Here is a 20,838-nt window from a genome sequence, read left to right as displayed (position 1 = left end):
TAATAGTGTCATCTTGAATCAAAGGCATCATAAGTTCGTGGACAAATTTGGTTGGTTGTTCATAAATCAGCAGCTGTCAGACACTGTATGATAGATCTAGTATTCTTTAGCAAGAGTAAGGCTTAAATAATGCAATAAAACAAAATAAAGGCATAGTATGAAACAAGGTAGTCTGTTGCCAATATTTGGTAACCTACACAAGATAAAGTTTTCTTGTCTACCTAGCGGGGATCATATACTTTTGTCGGAGCATGTGCCAGGGATGGATATTCCTGTCTTTCCCAAGGGAAAAACCTTGTCTAAAATAGCGAGCGCTCATAAACTATATAAATAATGCCAGGAAATACCCAAATCTATTTGTCACCACAATCTATTTTGAATGTGATAGGCAAGAACAATGATTAAACATGTCTTCTGCGTAAAACAGCTGTTTTCCTAGTCATAGCTTCTATTCCATCTAAACAGCTGATCGCATGTACATGCTGCTGTTTGACTGAGGGTCATAACTGTGGCCTCTAGGACTAATCTTTCCAACAATAAGTATTAATTGATTACCTTACTGTCAAAATCAATTGTGAAAGCAACAGAAACCAACTCGTTATAACTCGAATTTCATCTAACATGAATATTTGATAATTCAAATTGATGTAGAGAATAATAATAGAGCGAAAATCCACAGACCCTGCATTTTAAGTGATTAATACCATAAAGTTAAAAGTAACCAGTTTTATCAGCACAAAATGAATATACAGTTCAGTTCTTTCTTTCCCACATTGTACCTCAACAAGTTAAAAATATTGTACATGCTCAGTGCTGTATTAAGCCATCACACAGCTTAATGTAAATACAGTCTAATGGTACAATATTATTATTTTTGCTGTCTGGGTACTGGCCCCCAACCAGTATTTATGATTCTTGCTATTTTGAAAATTTTAAGGTAGTGATGTACGACTAGAGACCAACCATTTTAACATGGCGGTATATTTACAGGTGATGCTACAACAACAATATGCCACAGGTATACTCCCCCTGAACAGCTTAGAAATTTCACAAAGACTGCAGACATCATCATCGTGGCAACAGGAATACCAGGTCTTGTAACAGCAGACATGATCAAAGAAGGTTGTACAGTGATTGACATTGGGATCAATCGTGTGAAAGATGAACGAACAGGAAAGATGAAGCTTGTTGGAGATGTTGATTTTGAAGGTAAAATCTCAGTCTCATTTTTTCTTAAATTTTGAAGGCATTTGAAAAGGTTTGTTCAGTCCAGGGATTTTTCATGATTGGTCCTAATTTCAGGCTTTTGATTTCCTAAAAATGACTCTACTGAAAAAGACATTGCAGGCTTTGGAAAGTAAATTTTCAGGCTTCACATTTTAACAAACAGAATCCCAGGCCTGTTTGTTATAAGATGTTTTGTTTCTGTAATTTGAATTAGTTATTTATCAAATTGCATTGTTTACTTAATTTATCAGAATAAGGTTGATGTTTTTATTTACAGGGCAGTACTAAATGAATGCTTCATGCACACTGCACTACTGGTTTGCCTTATTGTTTTGTTTTTGAAAACTTCGGTATACAGCTTTAAATGTACATTTCACCTAAATAATATTGTATAACAAAAAAAGCATGATTCATAATCCACACATTTACAATCCTGGCATTTCAAGTGTTCATGACACTACTTCACCTTGGTTAAGATAGAACTCTTAGGCTGCCCACTTAGCTGAATAGGGAGAACTCAGATCTACAGATTGTTCACTCTTAGCTGAATAGGGAGAACTCAGATCTACAGATTGTTCACTCTTAGCTGAATAGGGAGAACTCAGATCTACAGATTGTTCACTCTTAGCTGAATAGGGAGAACTCAGATCTACAGATTGTTCACTCTTTGAGTTTAATCCCAAGGCCAAGCGTATGTTGACTTGTTCTTCATCATGATTTCATAGAAGATATGTGTATGGAATCATTTGTTCGCCACCTTTGATTCATGTGGAGAAGTTGGCAATTATCTGTGTGTAGAACAGCTGTTGAAAAATGGTACTACTACTAACAAACACACAAACTTTCTGTTGTTGCATGCACTCTTTCATATCTGCAGGGAAAAAAACACGAATAACGTCAGTTGTTCTTTCTGTTTCTTTTGAAGAAGCCAGTTTAACTATTTTTGCTATGTAATTACTCTATTTTGTTTGTGCAGATGTAAGTAAGAAAGCTGGGTATATCACACCTGTTCCTGGTGGTGTAGGACCAATGACAGTTGCTATGTTGATGAAGAATACTCTCCAAGCTTACAAGAAGGAAATCAATTTTGACCACTACAAATCATCACTTGGCATTTCTTGATGTAAATTACAGTTTAGCACACACATAGAAGCCAAATTTCAGGTATTTATAAGTGCTGTTATAATAGATTTTACGTGTCATAGAGATGAACCAGTTCTAACTGGATATCACATTGACAGTTATCTTATTGCTATGAATCTTTATCATCTTATTTATGTTAGCTCTATGGCATGTATAAAGTTATACGGAAACACCGAGATTTTGAGAATTGCCTTGTCAAGGCATTAAATTCAGTGGCATTTTACTGGAAAAATTGAAGTGGTACTGAAGTTTTTACAACCAGACAAGGTTATATACTAAGCATAGTAGTTAGAATGGTAGAGATTTACACTCTGTCTGTTGCAGTTACATACCGGGGGGGTTCAAAACATATCCAGAAAAGTGCTCTAATGTGTCTGGTCCTAATTTGCTAAAATTTGAAAATATGATGGATAAGAACAATTATTCATGTACATGATTTATTTATAGTTTCTTAGGCAATGTCACAACCTCTAAAGCGAGCCAGCGTCATGATGACACTGACTTACGGTATCACACGCGCAATTAATACAACTTTTGATAAGTGGTTCAATGATTCTTGCCATTAAGGTATTAGAAGCGTAATAGAGTACCTCCTTTTTGAAGAGTATTCAGTTCCTACCATTAACCTACTTTTACTGCAATTCTCAGGGGGGCGTAGGTTCAAGACCTACTGGGACCAATTTTTTTTAGCTCACCAGTGACAAGGTGAGCTTTTGTGATCAAGTGGGTTCCGTTGTCTGTTCGTGCGTGCATAAACTTTTGCTTGTGACCACTCTAGAGGTCACATTTTTCATGGGATCTTTATGAAAGTTGGTCAGAATGTCCATCTTGATGATATCTAGGTCAAGTTTGAAACTGGGTCACGTGTAATCGAAAACTAGGTCAGTAGGTCTAAAAATAGAAAATCCTTGTGACCTCCCTAGAGGCCATATTTTTCAATGGATCTTCATGAAACTTTGTCAGAATGTTCATCTTGATGATATCTAGGTTAAGTTTGAAACTTGGTCACGTGTGGTCAAAAACTAGGTCAGTAGGTCTAAAAATAGAAAAACTTGTGACCTCTCTAGAGACCATACTTTTCATGAGATCTTCATGAAAGTTAGTCAGAATGTTCACCTTGATGATGTCTAGGTCAAGTTCGAAACTGGGTCACGTGCGGTCCAGAACTAGGTCAGTAAGTCTAAAAATAGAAAAACCTTGTGACCTCCCTAGAGGCCATATTTTTCATTGGATCTTTATGAAAATTGGTGAGAATGTTCACCTTGATGATATCTAGATTAAATTTGAAACTGGGTCATGTGCTTTCCAAAAGTAGGTCAGTAGGTCTAAAAATAGAAAATCCTTGTGACCTCCCTAGAGGCCATATTTTTCAATGGATCTTCATGAAAATTGATGAGAATGTTCATCTTGATATCTAGGTCAAGTACGAAATGGGTCACATGCGGTCAAAAAGTAGGTCATTAGGTCGAAAAATAGAGAAATTTTGTGACCTCTCTAGAGGCCATATTTTTTATGGGATCAGTATGAAAGTTGGTCTGAATGTCAAGAGCAAAACAGGGTCATGTGCGGTCAAAAACTAGGTCAGTAGGTCTAAAAATAGAAAAACCTTGTGACCTCTCTAGAGGCCATACTTTTCAGAGATCTTCATGGAAATTGGTGAGAATGTTCACCTTGATGATATCTAGTTCAAGTTCAAAACTTGGTCACGTGCCTTTAAAAACTAGGTCATTAGGTCAAATAATAGAAAAACCTTGTTACCTCTCTAGGATTCATATTTTTCAATGGATCTTCTTGAAAATTGGTCAGAATTTTTATTTTGATGATATCTAGGTCAAGTTCAAAACTGGGTCACATGAGCTCAAAAACTAGGTCACTATGTCAAATAATAGAAAAAATGATGTCATACTCTGTTCAAAACTGGGTCATGTGGGGACAGGTGAGCGATTCAGGACCATCATGGTCCTCTTGTTTCTCCTTATTTTCCTTTTTTATACGCCCGAAGGGAGGTATTGTGTTATGACGCTGGTGTCTGTCCGTCCGTCTGTCCGTCTGTCCGTTAGCAATTTCGTGTCTGCTCTGTAACTCTTGAACCCCTTGAAGGATTTCAAGGAAACTTTACACAGATGTTCACCACACCGAGACGATGTGCAGAGCGCATGTTTTGAATGTCTCGCTTCAAGGTCAAGGTCACACTTAGGAGTCAAAGGTCATATCAGTTTGTTTCATTTACGCTCTGTAACTCTTGAACCCCTTGAAGGATTTCAAAGAAACTTGACACAAATGTTCACCACACCAAGATGACGTGCAGAGCGCATGATCCGGATGACTTGCTTCAAGGTCAAGGTCACACTTAGGGGTCAAATGTCATATCAGTCTTTTTCGTGTCCGCTCTGTAGCTCTTGAACTGCTGGAAGAATTTCAAAGAAACTTGGCAGAAATGTTCACCACATTGTAACGATGTGCAGAACGCATGTTCCGGATGACTTGCTTCAAGGTCAAGGTCACACTTAAGGGTCAAAGGTCATATATGACTTTGCTTTGTGTATATTGCTCTGCATTGCAGTGCTCTTGTTTTTATTTGGCAGATCTTTTTTTTGTACTTATAATATTTTTTTTTAATTACTTCCCTTTTATGTTACTATAAATAGCTTATTTTGAAACTTTTTTATTATTGGCCGTAGGGAAAAACCGAGACCACTTTTCTGTGGTACAACATGGATGGTACCTCCAATTTTAAGGTGTATTTTTACATACGTGTACCTGATAAGGATTTTTTGTAGAGTTTGAATATTTTTTTTGTGGACTTTGTTTTTTGAAGTTTTCCTTTTGTTGTTCCAGTCCTTTGGGGCTACAACAGTCAAGTTTTTAAAATTTTGCTCCCATCCTATGATGTAAGCCTTCGGGCGTATATTGCCCCGCTTTGCTGTGCTCTTGTTTCTAGTAAGTTTTTACTTCTTTCAAGACTTATAATTGATTTATTGTACAAAAATAGTGGGGGGGGGGGGGGAATTTTGATAAGCGATTTCTTGCTGTTTAAAGTGAATTTTCTACTTAAACAGAAGGGGTAGAGTTATACATCTTTAAGAATATTGAGGTACATGCAGTTAAAGTTCTCTATTTTGCTTTCACTCTTTAGATTACATATCGTGGAAGAAATTTAGGTAGGTTTTATGTCTGCCCCAAGGTTATTTTTGAATGAAGTAAGCTAAATTCAAAACAGAAACACAGGATTCAACCTTATTTTTTCAATGTTGAAGTTCTGTCTCATTAAATCCGTTTACTTGAGGCACCCTAGAAAAAATGATATTGACATTTTTATTTTGTGTTTTATAATTGTTTACCAATAGTTTGATGTTTCTTTTATTAAAATCAATGGTAAAATGAGTTCTCTGCAAACGTTTTGGATACTGGCCATCACTTTGAAATTTCTCTCTACTTGCGCTTGAGGAGATACCACAAGTTATACAAAATTTATAAAAAACGGCACGGTAAAAGTTGTTTCAAAATTGCAAAACAGTGCAAAACACAGTCACCTTTAAGAATATACCAAGCAAGTGCCATTTTGTAAACATTACTATTAGGCATCTAATACCTTAAATACATTTTCTACACCTTCCTATGAACAAACAAAAACTGTATGATATTCCTGTCAAACTGATGAAATGGGACAATGAAGTGTGATGTACCGATTCATATCAAGGAGCTCTTTGATGTTTAGAATGTGACTGAAAATTATTGTGTTCAAACGTCTGAACCACAAATTGTTATGCACTAATGTTTCAGTGAATACAAAATAGAGAAAGAGACAAAATTGTTCCAGATGACATCACACGACATTGCCATAGGGACTGGCATTAAAAATTTTACTTATTATTTGTCCGAAGAAAGTATGATTTTAACAAATCAGCTAAGTATTCTATAATCTACAAAATATAACAGTTTCATTGATTTTTGAAGACACATGTAGAAATGACTGCACTTTTCTTGGTATTTATTTAACACACCTTTTATAGGTGCTTCTGTATTACATTTATGTGCCTGTTAAGGGACCATTTGCACTAAGAGACTACATTTTCAGTTCCTTCTTGTGTCGTTTATTAAAGAACAAATCAGGTTGTATGAAGAGTCCATTAGTGTTAAGAGACAACTTTTTCTCTTCCCTTAGATGGCCTGTACTGCATAAAGGAAGTGTATTCTATTTTATTCTAGGTTTATACTTTTAAGTATGACACTGTTAGAGTCTTTCATTCTGCATCAAAATTTGACTTTGTCACTTCAACCCAGTAGGTTATTTTTATACGCCCAAAGGGACGTATTATGTTATGATGCTGGTGTCTGTCCGTCCGGCTGTCCGTTAGCAATTTCGTGACCGCTCTGTAACTCTTGAACCCCTTGAAGGATTTCAAGGAAACTTGACACAAATGTTCACCACACCGAGACGACATGCAGAGCGCATGTTTTGGATGTCTTGCTTCAAGGTCAAGGTCACACTTAGGTGTCAAAGGTCATATATGACTTTGCTTTGTTTTTATTGCTCTTTTTTGCAGTTCTCTCGTTTTTATTTGGCAGATCCCTCTTTTGTTCACATACAATAATATTTTTTTTAAGTACTTCTGTTTTACGTTACTATAAATAGCTTATTTTGAAACTTTTTTATTATTGGCCGTAGAGAAAAAACAGGACCACTTTTCTGTGGTACAACATGGATGGTGCATCCAATTGTTAGGTAATTTTGACATACCTTTACCTTGTAAGGATTTTTTTTTATGGACTTAGAATTTTTTTAGAATTTCTTCCCTTTGTGGTTCTTGTCCTTTGGGTGTCACACTTCAAGTCCTTTAAATTTTGCTCTCATCCTCTGATGTAACCCTTCGGGCATATATTGCCCCGCTTGGCGGAGCTCTTGTTCTATATAGTCACACCTGTGTTTAGCAGGCAGCAAAGGGAGTATCTTAATCTGGTGTCCACTCCATCAGGTTCTGCTGTACTGGTATTTTACAGATTGTTCAAGTATTTTATGAATAAAAATAACCCTGAATTCTCTTAATCATGTTATTTCTACTATTGACAATTAATAAATTTAAGTATTTTTTAAGTTTTGAAATTTTGACAGGAAAGCCTGACTTTTTTGTCGGTATTCTTAATCCACATTTTCTGTTTTCACAGGTAAACATGATGCCCGAACAAATGCCATAAATGTATGAAGTGTAAGAAGAACATTACAAGTCATGGACATTCTTGTCGAAAGAGTGTGTTTTTTTTTGTTGTTGTTTATTCATTTTAATTTTGCTTTTATTTGGTATCGAATACATTAATTAATCCCCCGCCGTGGCGGAGGGATTATAGGAATGGTCTGCGTCCGTCTTTCCGTCCGTCCGTCCTTCTGTCCGTAACAAAATCGTGTCCGGTCCATATCTCCTAAACCCCTTGAAGGATTTTCATGAAACTTGGGTCAAATGATCACCTCATCAAGACGATGTGCAGAACCCATGAGTCAGCCTTGTCGGTTCAAGGTCAAGGTCACAACTCAAGGTCAAAGGTTTGAGCCTGCCATTTTGTGTCCGCTCTATATCTCCTAAATCCCTTGAAGGAATTTTATAAAACTTGGGTCAAATGATCACCTCATCAAGACGATGCAGAACCCATGAGTCAGCCATGCCGGCTCAAGGTCAAGGTCACAACTCAAGGTCAAAGGTTTGAGCCTTCCATTTTGTGTCCGCTCTATATCTCTTAAACCCCTTGAAGGAATTATATAAAACTTGGGTCAAATGATTACCTCATGAAGATGATGTGCAGAACCCATGAGTCAGTCATGCCGGCTCAAGGTCAAGGTCACAACTTAGGGTCAAAGGTTTGAGCCTTCCATTTTGTGTCCACTCTTTATCTCCTAAACCCTTTAAAGGATTTTCATCAAACTTGGGTCAAACGATCACCTCAACAAGGCGATGTGCAGAACTTATGAGTCAACCATGCCAACTCAAGGTCAAGGTCACAACAAAGGGTCGAAGGTTTGAGCCTTCCATTTGGTGTCCACTCTGTATCTCCTTAACCCCTTGAAGGATTTTCATCAAACTTGGGTCAAATGATCACCTCATCAAGAACTCATGAGTCAGCCATGTCAACTCAAGGTCAAGGTCACAGCTGAAGGTCAAAGGTTTCAGCTCTGTATCTCCTAAACCCCTTGAAGGATTTTCATGAAACTTTGGTCAAATGATCACCTCATCAAGACGTTGTGCAGAATTCATGAGTCAGCCATGTCAGTTCAAGGTCAAGGTCACAGCTAAAATCAAAGGTTTACCCTTTCACTATCCATAGCAGTGGCGGGGGATTTAGCTGTCTTTCAGACTGCCTTGTTTATTTTAGGTTTGTGCATTGTTTTGACTTTGTTATGAATATACACTCTAGTTTACATAATAATTATGAGTTTTGATCAAATGGTTTATTGTTTTCATTATTCTGCTTCATGTTTTACTTTATATTATGAAGAGTTTAAATAGCCTTAAAATTTTTGATCATTTTTATTTTACCACACTGGTGAGAGTATTAATGTGCTTCCAACTTAGTATAGGATGTGGTGTTGTTAGTGCTATGTGCTTTGACCTTTTGCTATAAATTTACCTGCGAGTGACCAATGTTTTGACTGCTTGTAAGAAAAAAATTGTTTATAATGTTAATTCCAGATATACATAGAAGGGTAAAATAACATTTTAAAAGGTTAAATGGAGGGCAGTAATTATAGATTTTCTCAGCATTACAAACATCAGCATTACAGTTTTAACTAACTTTTCAAAAAAATGTAGAGCTATTGCACTCGCCCCAGCATTGGCGTCCGCATCACCGTTTGTTAAAGTTTTTGATAAAGTCTAATATTTCTGTTTCTATCAAAGCTATTGACTTGAAACGTAAAATTTCAAAGTCTACATCAGGAGAAACAATCCCATAACTCTGATTTGATTTTGACAGAATTATGCCCCTTTTTAACTTAGAATTTTTTGGTTAAAGTTTTTAATAAAGCCAAATTTCTCTGTTACTTTCAAAGCTTTTGACTTAAAACTTAAAATAAGTATTAACTGTTAAAGTCTGCACCAGGAGAAACAATACCCATAACTCTGTTTTTAATTTTGACAGAGTTATCCCTTTTTAACTTAGAATTTTTTGGTTAAAGTTTTTTCTGGCAAAGCTCTAATTCAGAGTCAAGCACTGAGAAAAGTCAAGCGCGCTGTCTTACAGACAGCTCTTGTTATTCCTAGTTTCAAATTAAGTGTAGACCATGCTTATGTCAGTGGGTAGGACTGTCTGTTGGTAGACATCAGTAACTAGGGCATGCTTTTTTATACAGTGGTCACACTTCATAGAATGATTGGCTGTGGTCAATAAATAGCCCCTCTTGTTTTGGGGTCAAAGTTTAGGTCAAAGATCGAGATCAAAGAAAGTGGACCTATGGTTGTCAGACTTCACGAGATGATGCCTTTTGTCAGTACATGACCTTAATTGTTTTAGGGTTATTAGTTCTTCAGTTCTTTAAGACATTAAGAATGAAAATGGTTTATGATCATTAAATGGACAGCCCTTGCGTTTAAACTTCAGAGTGATTGCCTTTGGTCGGAAGATGATCTCTCTTTTTGGTGCAAGCATGTCAAAGTTTAAGACAGTAACAATTTCAGGTTGATAATTTGGGAATGCTTGGACTTTGTATTTTAGGATCATTTTGATAAAGGTCAGCATCACAGTATACTTCAGACGGACAATTACACCTCCTGTTTTCTTTGACAAGTCATCATATGGGGTATATAGGTTTTACAAACAGCACTTGTTAGTGTTTGTTTTGTTTATATTAGATTTTCATTTATGTTTTTTCTTTGAATTTAAGAGGACATATCACATATCAAATTGTATTTTATGAATTAAAGATGCAAATGTTATTTGTGAAAAATGGTGTTTTTATATTAACCACTTAAAGACACTTACAAGAGGTATAACCTATCAATTTTTACAGCCTTTTATTAAATAGTGACATTGTTTTCTGTTATATGCAGGTGACATGTCACTATCAGGTCGTAAAATCGACCTATGATTTTAATTTATCTATCTTTGTTACTTGTTGTATTGTAGAATCTGGTAAATAAAGATATGCACTCATTGATAATGCTTTGTGCCTAATTTTACAAATTAGGGCAATGCTTATCCCAGTCAAAAAAAAACAAAAGTAGTATTCCAACATTTGTTGTAGACTGCCTCCATTTATTTTATTGAGTCGGCTAAACGATGTAATCGTTTTGACGAGTCCTTGCTATCCAGCGATTCTCTAAGTCTAAATGGACCAAATAACACAGTGAAGCGATGTAGTTCCATTAGATTTCTCAAACTTCAAACAGTTCACTGCAAGAATGAAATTAAGTTGCGTGAATTCCCTTTGCTATGACCAATATACGATGTAATCTGTCATATTTATGACTTGTAATTGTGCAATACTCGAATGTAACTCATTAAGCATAAATGTGCATTTTATGAATTGCGCAGGCTTACAAAGCTTGCGTAACATCCAGCGAAAGACAAAAAATAGTTCCACTGGGCTCCAGATAAGATGCGTATTAGCGTAAATTACGTATAGAAATAATGCAGATACGCATGTCTAATAATTTCTAAACGTATATAAAATTACAGAAATGCACACAATGCTTTTTTAAAAACAAAATCTGAATCATCTGGATGCGTTAGATAACATAGCCGATCCCGATCAGCCTTAATTCTCCCACATTGAACGTATACACGCATCGTATGATTTCTATAAACTTTGCGTGGGTTTCTACACACACACGTGAATTTTGCAGTCAGTAAACGGATAAATTATCGGAAGAAGAAGCTCTTACTGGTTTGTTTAGTTACTACAGATATTAAAAATGATTTTAATTCTTATTTTTCGAGAAATAAACAAATCGGCGAAACATTAAATTGTATTTTCTTGTAGTTTTTGAAATCGAAAGTAGATCGTCTATGTTTGGCGAAATGAAACAACTTTTTATGAAAAGATTTAAATAAGAGGTAATTTAACCGTAAACTTCAATGTCAGATACTGCCAATTGCTGCTAAATGTCTTCGTATCATCACAATTTGTAAAATATATTGTTCAAACTGGAGAAAAGTGTAATCGTATCCGGATATAATATTTTGGGTAAATATCGAGCTGTGTTATGAAATTTTAAGAAAAAAAAACTAAAAACAAACTGAAACTGGTAGACTATACTGTCAGTACATCAATCATTAGCCGACTCAGGCCATTCAGGCCTTTGATAATTGACTTCACAAATGTGAACATGATTGATTGTAAACAATATAAGCGTCTTCTTTTTCTAATTTAATTTTTATCATTCAAATAAAATGATTAAGTTGTCCTGTACTGTTTTCAACATTTCATGTAAAACACAGTAGTCTCCCATTTTTTTCTCCCTCAGGTAGAATTCCCATGCATACAATGATCACCAAAATACTGTGTTGTAATACGAGTAATGTACTAGTTTTAAGTTTTATTTATTGTTACTAAAACTATTCAGGCAAAATAGATGTTGGAAAATAATCATGTGTAACCAAACAGTACATGTGAAAAGCAACCATTCATCATCAGTCACAGCCTATAAAACATTAGCATTGACCGATTCTTCCAGTTTTGATAAAGATGGTTGATAGGTTTTTAGCTGCTACTTTCTTTAGATATTTGCACCATGTCTAATTTGAAGATGAAACTAACAGTAAAAATTATACATGCACTTACGATCACTATCTGAATGATGGTAGCACCCTATGCGCTTGTTTTAAACAATATTTTATTCATATACATACATTTTCAACATGAAACGCTACATAATTAAGGCATGAAGGATTGAGTAGAAAGCTAAGCTTATTTGAAACTCTCCCTTTGTGAAGTCAGTTCTAAAATAAATGGAGGTAGTCTACAACAAATGTTGGTATATTACATTTGTGTTCTCGACTGGGGATAGCATTGTCCAAATTTTTTTTAATTAAGCACAAAACATTATGCGTTTACTTATAGTGTAGGCTAATGTTCCAATATGTGCTTATTTACCATGTTCTACAGTATTATTCAACTGATATTTATGGTTTCTACTGATTTTGGAACATTATATATCCACAACCAAGTTTGTGTTTTTGTTTGACCAGGATGATGAAAGTGCCTTAAATGCTCTACCATAGCGATCAAGCTAAGATATCTACGTATACAAATGTTGTTTTATAGTCCCAGTGCTGTTGTATTATATAGTTAATGTTGGTAGTCTTTATAGTGTTCTGGTTTTGTAATGAAGAATTTTGATTTAAATTTGTGTATTTGTTAGAGGCAGCTCTAAATGCCTGTAGCTTTTTATCACTACAATACAGGTGTACATACTGTTGTTAGATAATTAATATGTGCTCTTTTTGACTAAACAGAACAAAATATATTTAGATCTTTATGGGCAGATCGTCAGTCATGAGCAGATGGAATTGGTGTCCCCCTCAATTACAAGAGTTTTTCTATTGGAACTAAATCAGATTTATAAAAAATGTGTAGCACTATCAGATCCAGGTCAAGTTTGATATCCAGCTAGTTTAGAACAGTATCTCTGGAGTCATTGTCCTTGAACTAGTCAAAATTGCACCAAAATTGTGAATAATTGATAGTCTAGTCAATAACTCGAGTACAGGTGCTATTCTTTGTTATCAGTTATACAAAATATGTGCAACTATAAAGTCTGGGTAAAGTGTGATATCCAGGCTTTTCAGACCAAAGTTATTGCCCTTGACTCTTAAAATTCCAAAAGTTGACAATGTCTGCTCAGTGCTTTCATTTATTTATTAATATAAATTAAGCCAAACGTTCACAGATTATAGATAACTGTATTGCCAAGTTATGTGTAATTCATCCTTAAATATGAAGTTTTACCTGTTAATACTTTGGAAATGTTTCTTGTCTCTGTAAATTTCATTTTTTATCTACCTGTTAATTTTATTGTACCCCCCGACAACAAAGTTGTAAGGGGGGGTATACTGGTTTCAGGTTGTCTGTCTGTCTGTCTGTCTGTCTGTCTGTCTGTCCGTCTGGTCGTCTGTCCGTAGACGCAATCTTGTGCGCACCATCTCTCCTTATCCCCTTGACAGAATTTAATGAAACTTCACACAAATGATCAGTGCCAACAGTAGTTGTGCATGGGGCATGTTAGGTTCTTTGTTAGGTTCTTTTAGAAAAAAAATTTGCAGAGTTATGGGACTTTGTTTTTTTGTTACTATACTATATACATAGACACAGTCTTGTGCGCACCATCTCTCCTCATCCCCTTGACACAATTTAATGAAACTTCACACAAGTGATCAGTACCAACAGTAGTTGTGCATGGGGCATGTTAGGTTCTTTTAGAAAAAAAATTGGCAGAGTTATGGGACTTAGTTTTTTTGTTACTATACTATATACATAGACACAATCTTGTGCGCACCATCTCTCCTCATCCCCTTGACACAATTTAATGAAACTTCACACAAGTGATCAGTACCAACAGTAGTTGTGCATGGGGCATGTTAGGTTCTTTTAGAAAAAAAATTGGCAGAGTTATGGGACTATGTTTTTTTGTTACTATACTATATACATAGACACAATCTTGTGCGCACCATCTCTCCTCATTCCCTTGACACAATTTAATGAAACCTCACACAAGTGATCAGTAACAACAGTAGTTGTGCATGGGGCACGTTAGGTTTTTTCAGAAAAAAAATTTGCAGAGTTATGGGACTTTGTTTTTTTGTTACTATACTGTATACATAGACACAATCTTGTACGCACCATCTCTCTTCATCCACTTGACACAATTTAATGAAACTTCACACAAGTGATCAGTAACAACAGTAGTTGTGCATGGGGCATGTTAGGTTCTTTCAGCGACAAAAATTGCAGAGTTATGGGACTTTGTTTCTTGTTAACATACTATGTACATACAGTCTGCATATGCAATCTTGTGCGTGCCTGATCTACCAAACCCTTACACACAATTTAATGAAACTTCACACAAGTGATCAGTACCAACCCTAGTTGTGCATGGTGCATGTTACATTCTTTTAGATAAATATTCTGCATAGTTATGGGACTTTGTTTTTTGTTACTATACTGTATACATACAGTCCACATAATAATGCAATCTTGTGTGCGTCAAATTGCAATGTACTGTGTCAGTGCATGCGGGGGGTACATTCATCACCTTTAGTGATAGCTCTAGTTTCTTATACTCTACTGTCTTGATTAGATACAATCATGTTAATAATAATTACTTTCCATTTATTTTCACAGTATTTTGTTGTACTGAAATCAATTTTTCATTGATTCTTACTGCAGTCCAGATTAAACGAGACATAGAGTTTCTATAAAAATACTTAAAACGAGATTAAAGTTTAATTTAGTTTCATAGAATATTGCTTTTGGAAATGTTTTTTTTTGCTTTGATGAAAGCCTATGTTGTGATGTAAGAGTGCCCAGTTGACAATTGTGTAATATAATTGTGTAGGATTTCTCCTTAATATAATTGTGTAGAATTTCTCCTCAATATAATTGTGTAGAATTTCTCCTCTGAACCAAACAATTTTGAAGGACTTTTTCAGAGGTAGATTTTATTTTGGGTTTGATCTATCTCAGACAATTAACATGGGGACCACATTCTTATTTGTTTCTACCTTGTTCAGGCATGTTACCTCATGGTAGCATAATGAATATAGGGACCAGACATTCATGTTCTAAATACAGTTTCAGACTTAAGATTTAGAAACTAAAAAATCAGTTTTGGCTAAACTTCTTTGGTAATGCATTTTTCCTGCAGAAAGTTTTCACACCAATGTTTTAGCACAGAAACTTTCCACAAGCAAAGACTTTGTGTAATATAAATGTTAAATCAGATCGAACTACAGCAAATTTAAAATTAAGCATTTTAGTGTCTCTGGTCTTAATATGAGGTGAATATTCATATAGCGTCTTAGAAGCAAAATATTTCTAAGATCAGAATTTATGATTTTCTTATAATTTATAACCATTCTTATATTTTATTTAGCTTATATTTTCATTCAGTAGTAAGATGGATTCCAAATCTGTTGAGCATCCACTTAATACTTCATAGAAAATTTAGTGAAAGCAAGAAAATTCATGTGTAAGATTTATGAAAACTTGTCTTAAGGTTTAACTTACAAGCTTTAAGACTGTGGGTTCTGAATATTTTGTATGAAATTGTAGTTTAGTGTTTTGATAAATGTTTACAAAGTAGAATCTCAATGTTTGAATACTGGTAATCATGTCCCTGGTGATTTCTTAGTCAGTTTTACTGTATTAATAGCAAGACAAATATTGCATGAAATTTAATTATTATAAACTGTATTATTTCAGAAGCATTTCATTATTATAAACTGTATTATTTCAGAAGCATTTCATTATTATAAACTGTATTATTTCAGAAGCATTTCTGATGCATACCAGTGATTTATAAACACTGGCTAAAAATGTCTTCAACCTCTGGGTATAGTATAATTGCTGTGCTGTAAATTGTTATACAGAACTGCATTTATAAATGAGAAAGTCATATGTTGTTTTTTTATTAGCTTTCCTGAGTACAAAGTGCTCAAGGTGAGGTATTGTGACCAGTCATTGTCAAGCGTTCATCGTCAGTTGTCCGGTGTCCGTCAACACAGTTGTGATCCAATCTATATGAAACTTGGTCAGAATGTTTGTCTTGCTGATCTCTAGGTCAAGTTCGAAACTGGGTCATGTAGGGTCAAAAACTAGGTCAATGGGTCAAATCAAAGGAAAAGCTTATGAACACTAGAGGCCACAGTTGTGACCCAATCTTTATGAAACTTGATCAGAATGTTTGTTTTGATGATTTCTAGGTCAAGTTTGAATCTGTCTCATGTGGGGTCAAAAACTAGGTCACCAAGTCAAATCAAAGAATAAGCTTGTTTACACCCTAAGGGGCACATTTTTTACTCTATCTTCATAAAACTTGGTCAGAATGTTTGTTGTCATGAATTCTTGGATGATTCCAAATCTGAGTCACGTGGGGTCAAAAACTAGATCACTAGGTCAAATCAAAGGAAAAGCTTTTATACACTCTAGAGGCCACTTTTTTGCTCCAATCTTCCCGTAACTTTGTCAGAATGTTTGTTTTCAAAATGTTCAAATCTGGGTCATATGAGGTAAAAAACTAGTTCAGTATGTCAAATAAAAGAAAATGTTTGTTTACACTCGAGAGGCCAATCTTAATGAAAATTGGTCAGAATATTTGTCTCCATGAAATCACTATGTAAAAGATGTTTACACTGTTATGGTGTGTGACTCAGGTGAGTGACCTTGGGCCATCTTGGCCTTGTTTCTTCTTTTTTAGAAGGGAGTATAGAGAAATATCACAGGTTTTATTTGCAGATTGGAATATCCAGCTCTTTGATGTAACTGTTTTAGCAGTCTTATTTATAGCAAACCAGTTACTCTGCAACCATGTATTCCTATCTGCATTTATACCAGTGGAAGATTCTTACAGTATTGATACAAATTAAAATGACGCTTTTCTATGAAAATTTGGTGGTTTTATTTTACACTGTCATATAATTTAGTACATTTATTATTGTACTACTGATGTGTAACATTTGTTTCTCTCCTATTTAAAGCAATAATTATATTGAGAGAAAAAAAAGTTTGTAGATAATTCGATTTTTGTATAAGGGTGCAGCATAGCTTTTTTTTTTTGTTATGCAGTATATTTTATTTTAAGTGGTTTGGTTTTTATTTGCCTGATTATTCGAAAGGTAGAGCCATTGCACTCATCCATTTGTCTGCATCAGTGTCCCAACTGTGTTTTGCTTTTCTACAAAATTATGCCTCTTTTCTGAATTTGTTAGTAAGCTTGTCTATGCTGTGTTGATGCGCCGTAAAACCCAACTAAATAAAGTAAGCTTGTATATAGATACCCGCTTATTGGAAATGGACTGAACTATCGTTTTACAATTTTACAGAATTATGCCCCTTTGTTGACTTTCGTATTCATTCATTTAGATTCTTTGGTGACAGGGCTGTTGAATAGTCAAGTGTTGCTGTCCTCCAACAGCTCTTGTTATGTTTAGAACATATCAAATATTACCTTGCAGCCTTTACAGTTTTAGTACTATTTAATATAGACCGAATACTAGTTATGGTGAACCAAGAGTGCATACATAAAGAAGCTCCTATTTGCATTTTTCTGTTTACTTGAACTGGCAGCTACAATTAGTGGATTGTTATTTATTGGTGTTTTTGTGGCAAGCTGAAATCATTTTGGAGCAAAATTTTGTTTTTTGCCATACTTAATCATATCATTTATTCTACTTTTATCAGTGTGTGAAATGATTGTTGTGCTGCTGTGTTGTATTAGTGAGAAAGTACTGTCACAGAACATTGAAATCCTGTTGTCTCAAGTTCTTCAGCAAAGTATATTATTAGCCTGTTTCATATTTGGAGATATTGTAATTTATGTATGGAACAAGTTAGCCCCTCTGGTTGTAAATCTGTAAATATGGTTGAGTGAGCACCATTATGTGATTAGATCACAGTTGAAATATAGCATTATATACTGTACAAGAAAAAAAAGCTATAGGTAGGGGAATCATTCTGTCTTCTTTATTTTCAAGTAAGCCGACATATATACTTGGCTTATCAGTGACATCTACAGACATTGAACAGCAATTTTTAATGCCAGGCGGCAGACAGACAGGTGATAAGTAACCATTTTTAACTAGCTGATGGTTCACAAAGCTGTCTTAAGTAATAAGACCGGCATCTGACAGGACTTGAACATTTTATATGGCCATCTAATTCATTAAACCACTTCTTTGACCAAGTTGCTTAATTTTTTATTGGCATCAGTTTATGTCATATCCTCTTTTTAATGTAGAACATTTGATGAGTTTTGTTTGCAACTTTTAAGCTGTATCTCAGTGACAACTACATAGATTGAATTGAAACTTCACACAAAGTATCATTCTCATTAAAATTGCATATAACTTTCTCGTGTAAACAAATTAGAGAACTTTTGGTTGAAATTAATTCAATATAGGACTCTTATTTGACTTAGTAAATTTGGTTGAATTTGATGTTATTGCCATGATAAAATTTTAATTTTTGTCTTAAATTATAATACAATAACCATTATGTAATCTGACTATACTGAAAGTGATGTCCCTTGTTTGACTTTTGGGATAGTCAAGCACACTGTCTTGTATTATATTAAATTACTAAATTGTGACAGTAAGATTGTAACATGTTCCTAGTCAGATATTTTATTGTAGTTGGATTTAATGTATTTTAGATTTTTAATATGTTATTTGTAAAAGTCCTTTCTTCACTATAACATTTACTTGATACTAGTTGCTCTCAGTTTACTTTTTAGTCTCCAGCTTTTTAAAAAAATACTCTTTAGCATTTTATTTGATGTTTTCGTTTTATTATAAATCCTGCTATCTTAGCTATGCTGTGCTGTGTTGATAATATTCTTGTTGAAGAGTGAAATAAAAGTATGAAAGATGCACAAATCTGTTCTGTTGTCTTTCTTTTCTCAAACTTATTTATTGTTATCTGTTTAACATTTTCCTTAAATTTAGCAGAAAGCACTTAAGGTAACATCAATTTCTGTACTGATTTTTGTTTAAAAAAGGTGTCCTGTTACACATGAGAAGTCCACGAAAGTCCCCACCAGAATGGATGGAACAACATATTTCCTGCAAAGCAAAGGCAGGTGTCATATCTACCTCTCGCCAGTCCCGTCCCAAAAAATATCATTTTAAGTTGACTTTCTGTTATCTTGAAGTAAAACGCTCTATCCCTTGGAGTTTGAGACACCAAGTTTCAACTGTGCATCACCCAACAAGAAACCTGAAGTGGAACCCAAATTGCTGGTATTGTAGTCCAACCTGCTAAGCCCTGCACAACTGACTCCCTTATGCTGAATTTGACCAGTATAATTATGGAGAATTATGGTAAAATTTCTTGTTTATTAGTCCCCTACTGGTTGAAAACCAGTTTCTGGGACTAAGGAATGCACTTTTCCGTCTGTCCGTCCACAGTTTCGTGTCCGGTCCATAACTCTATCATTCATTAAGAGATTTCAATATTACTTGGCACAAATGATCCCCATGAGACTACGTGTCTTGCGCAAAACCCGGAACCCTGGCTCAAAGGTCAAGGTCACAATTTGAAGTCAGTGAACAGGGCTTTTTTCCTGTCAGATCTATAATTCTGCCATCCATAAAGGGATTTTAATATTACCTGGCATAAATGTACCCCATAATAGGACTGTTTCATGTACGGTCCATAATTCATTCGGCCATCAAAGGATTTTAATATTACTTGGCACCAATGTTTTCCATGATGAAACGAAGTGTCATGTGCAAAACCTGGACCCCTTGCTTAAAGGTCAAGGTCACAATTGGAGATCAAAGGTCAACAAGGTTTTTTTCATGTCTGGTCCATAACTCTGCCATCCATGAATGGAGTTTATTATTACTTGGCATAAATGTACCCCATAATAGGACAATATGCTTTGCATAACTTTCAGACCCCTAGTTCAAAGGTCAAGGTCACACTTGGCAGTCAAATGTTAACATGGCATGAACAAGGTCCGTTTCGTGTCTGGTCCTGAACTCTGTCAAGGGATTACAATATTACTTTGAATAAATGTTCCCTATAATGAACTATGTGTTAGCACAACATCCTGAACCCTAGCTTAAAGGTCAAGGTCACACCAGGAGATAAAATATTCCCCTGGATGAGACGTGTCATGCGCAAAACCCAGGCCCTTAGCTGAAAGGTCAAGGTCACACTTGGAAGTCAAAGGTCAAAAGGGCTTTTTTCTTGTCCAGTCTGTAACTCAACACTAGATCTAGGGTCAAGGTCACACTTTGAGGTCAAGGGTCAAATGCAAAAATGGCTGTCTGAAGCATTTCTTCTTCATTTTGGTTTTTAACTTGGCACAAATGTTTACCACCATGAGGCACCCTTGATTTTAGAATTACTTCCCTTTGTTGTTACTGTGAATAGCTTATAGTGTAACTTCTATTACCAGCCGAGACCAAAACTCCAGACCATTTTTCTTTGGTACAACATGCATGTTACATCCAATTTTTTGGTGTATTTTTACCTATTCATACCTGGTAAAGAGCTTTGTGTGGACTTACTGTTTTTTTACACCATTGACAGATATCAGTTCATTATGTTATACTGCAGTAAAGAAAATTAGATGCCTTCCAGCAGGGGACTTTGTATTGCATGGCAATACCTCAATCACTTGTTATCCTCCTTGTTTGCGACTGGGGAAACATGAAGTGCCTATACTTAAAGCTAGAAAGATTTTCACTGCTCAGTAAATTGACTGTGTTTGGGGTTTATCCACTATACTAAATCTCTTCAAAGATATTTATATAACT

General features: G+C 35.1%; 1 protein-coding gene across 1 annotated transcript in view; it reads left to right on the top strand.

Moving 5' to 3' along the window:
- The window catches only part of LOC128555219 (bifunctional methylenetetrahydrofolate dehydrogenase/cyclohydrolase, mitochondrial-like), a 38,806-nt gene extending 19,864 nt beyond the window's left edge, over positions 1 to 18,942 (top strand). Inside the window, exons 7-9 of the mRNA XM_053536950.1 lie at positions 991 to 1,209; positions 2,204 to 2,391; positions 7,537 to 18,942. Of these exons, the coding sequence (XP_053392925.1) occupies positions 991 to 1,209; positions 2,204 to 2,349 (365 nt within the window). The 3' untranslated portion in view covers positions 2,350 to 2,391; positions 7,537 to 18,942. The remainder of the gene's footprint in view (positions 1 to 990; positions 1,210 to 2,203; positions 2,392 to 7,536) is intronic.
- Positions 18,943 to 20,838: the final 1,896 nt, after the last annotated feature.

This window comes from Mercenaria mercenaria, chromosome 2 (assembly GCF_021730395.1).
Source record: "Mercenaria mercenaria strain notata chromosome 2, MADL_Memer_1, whole genome shotgun sequence".
Lineage (NCBI taxonomy): Eukaryota > Metazoa > Mollusca > Bivalvia > Venerida > Veneridae > Mercenaria > Mercenaria mercenaria.
Note: the sequence above shows the minus strand (reverse complement) of the source record. Positions and strands in the feature narration are given on the sequence as shown.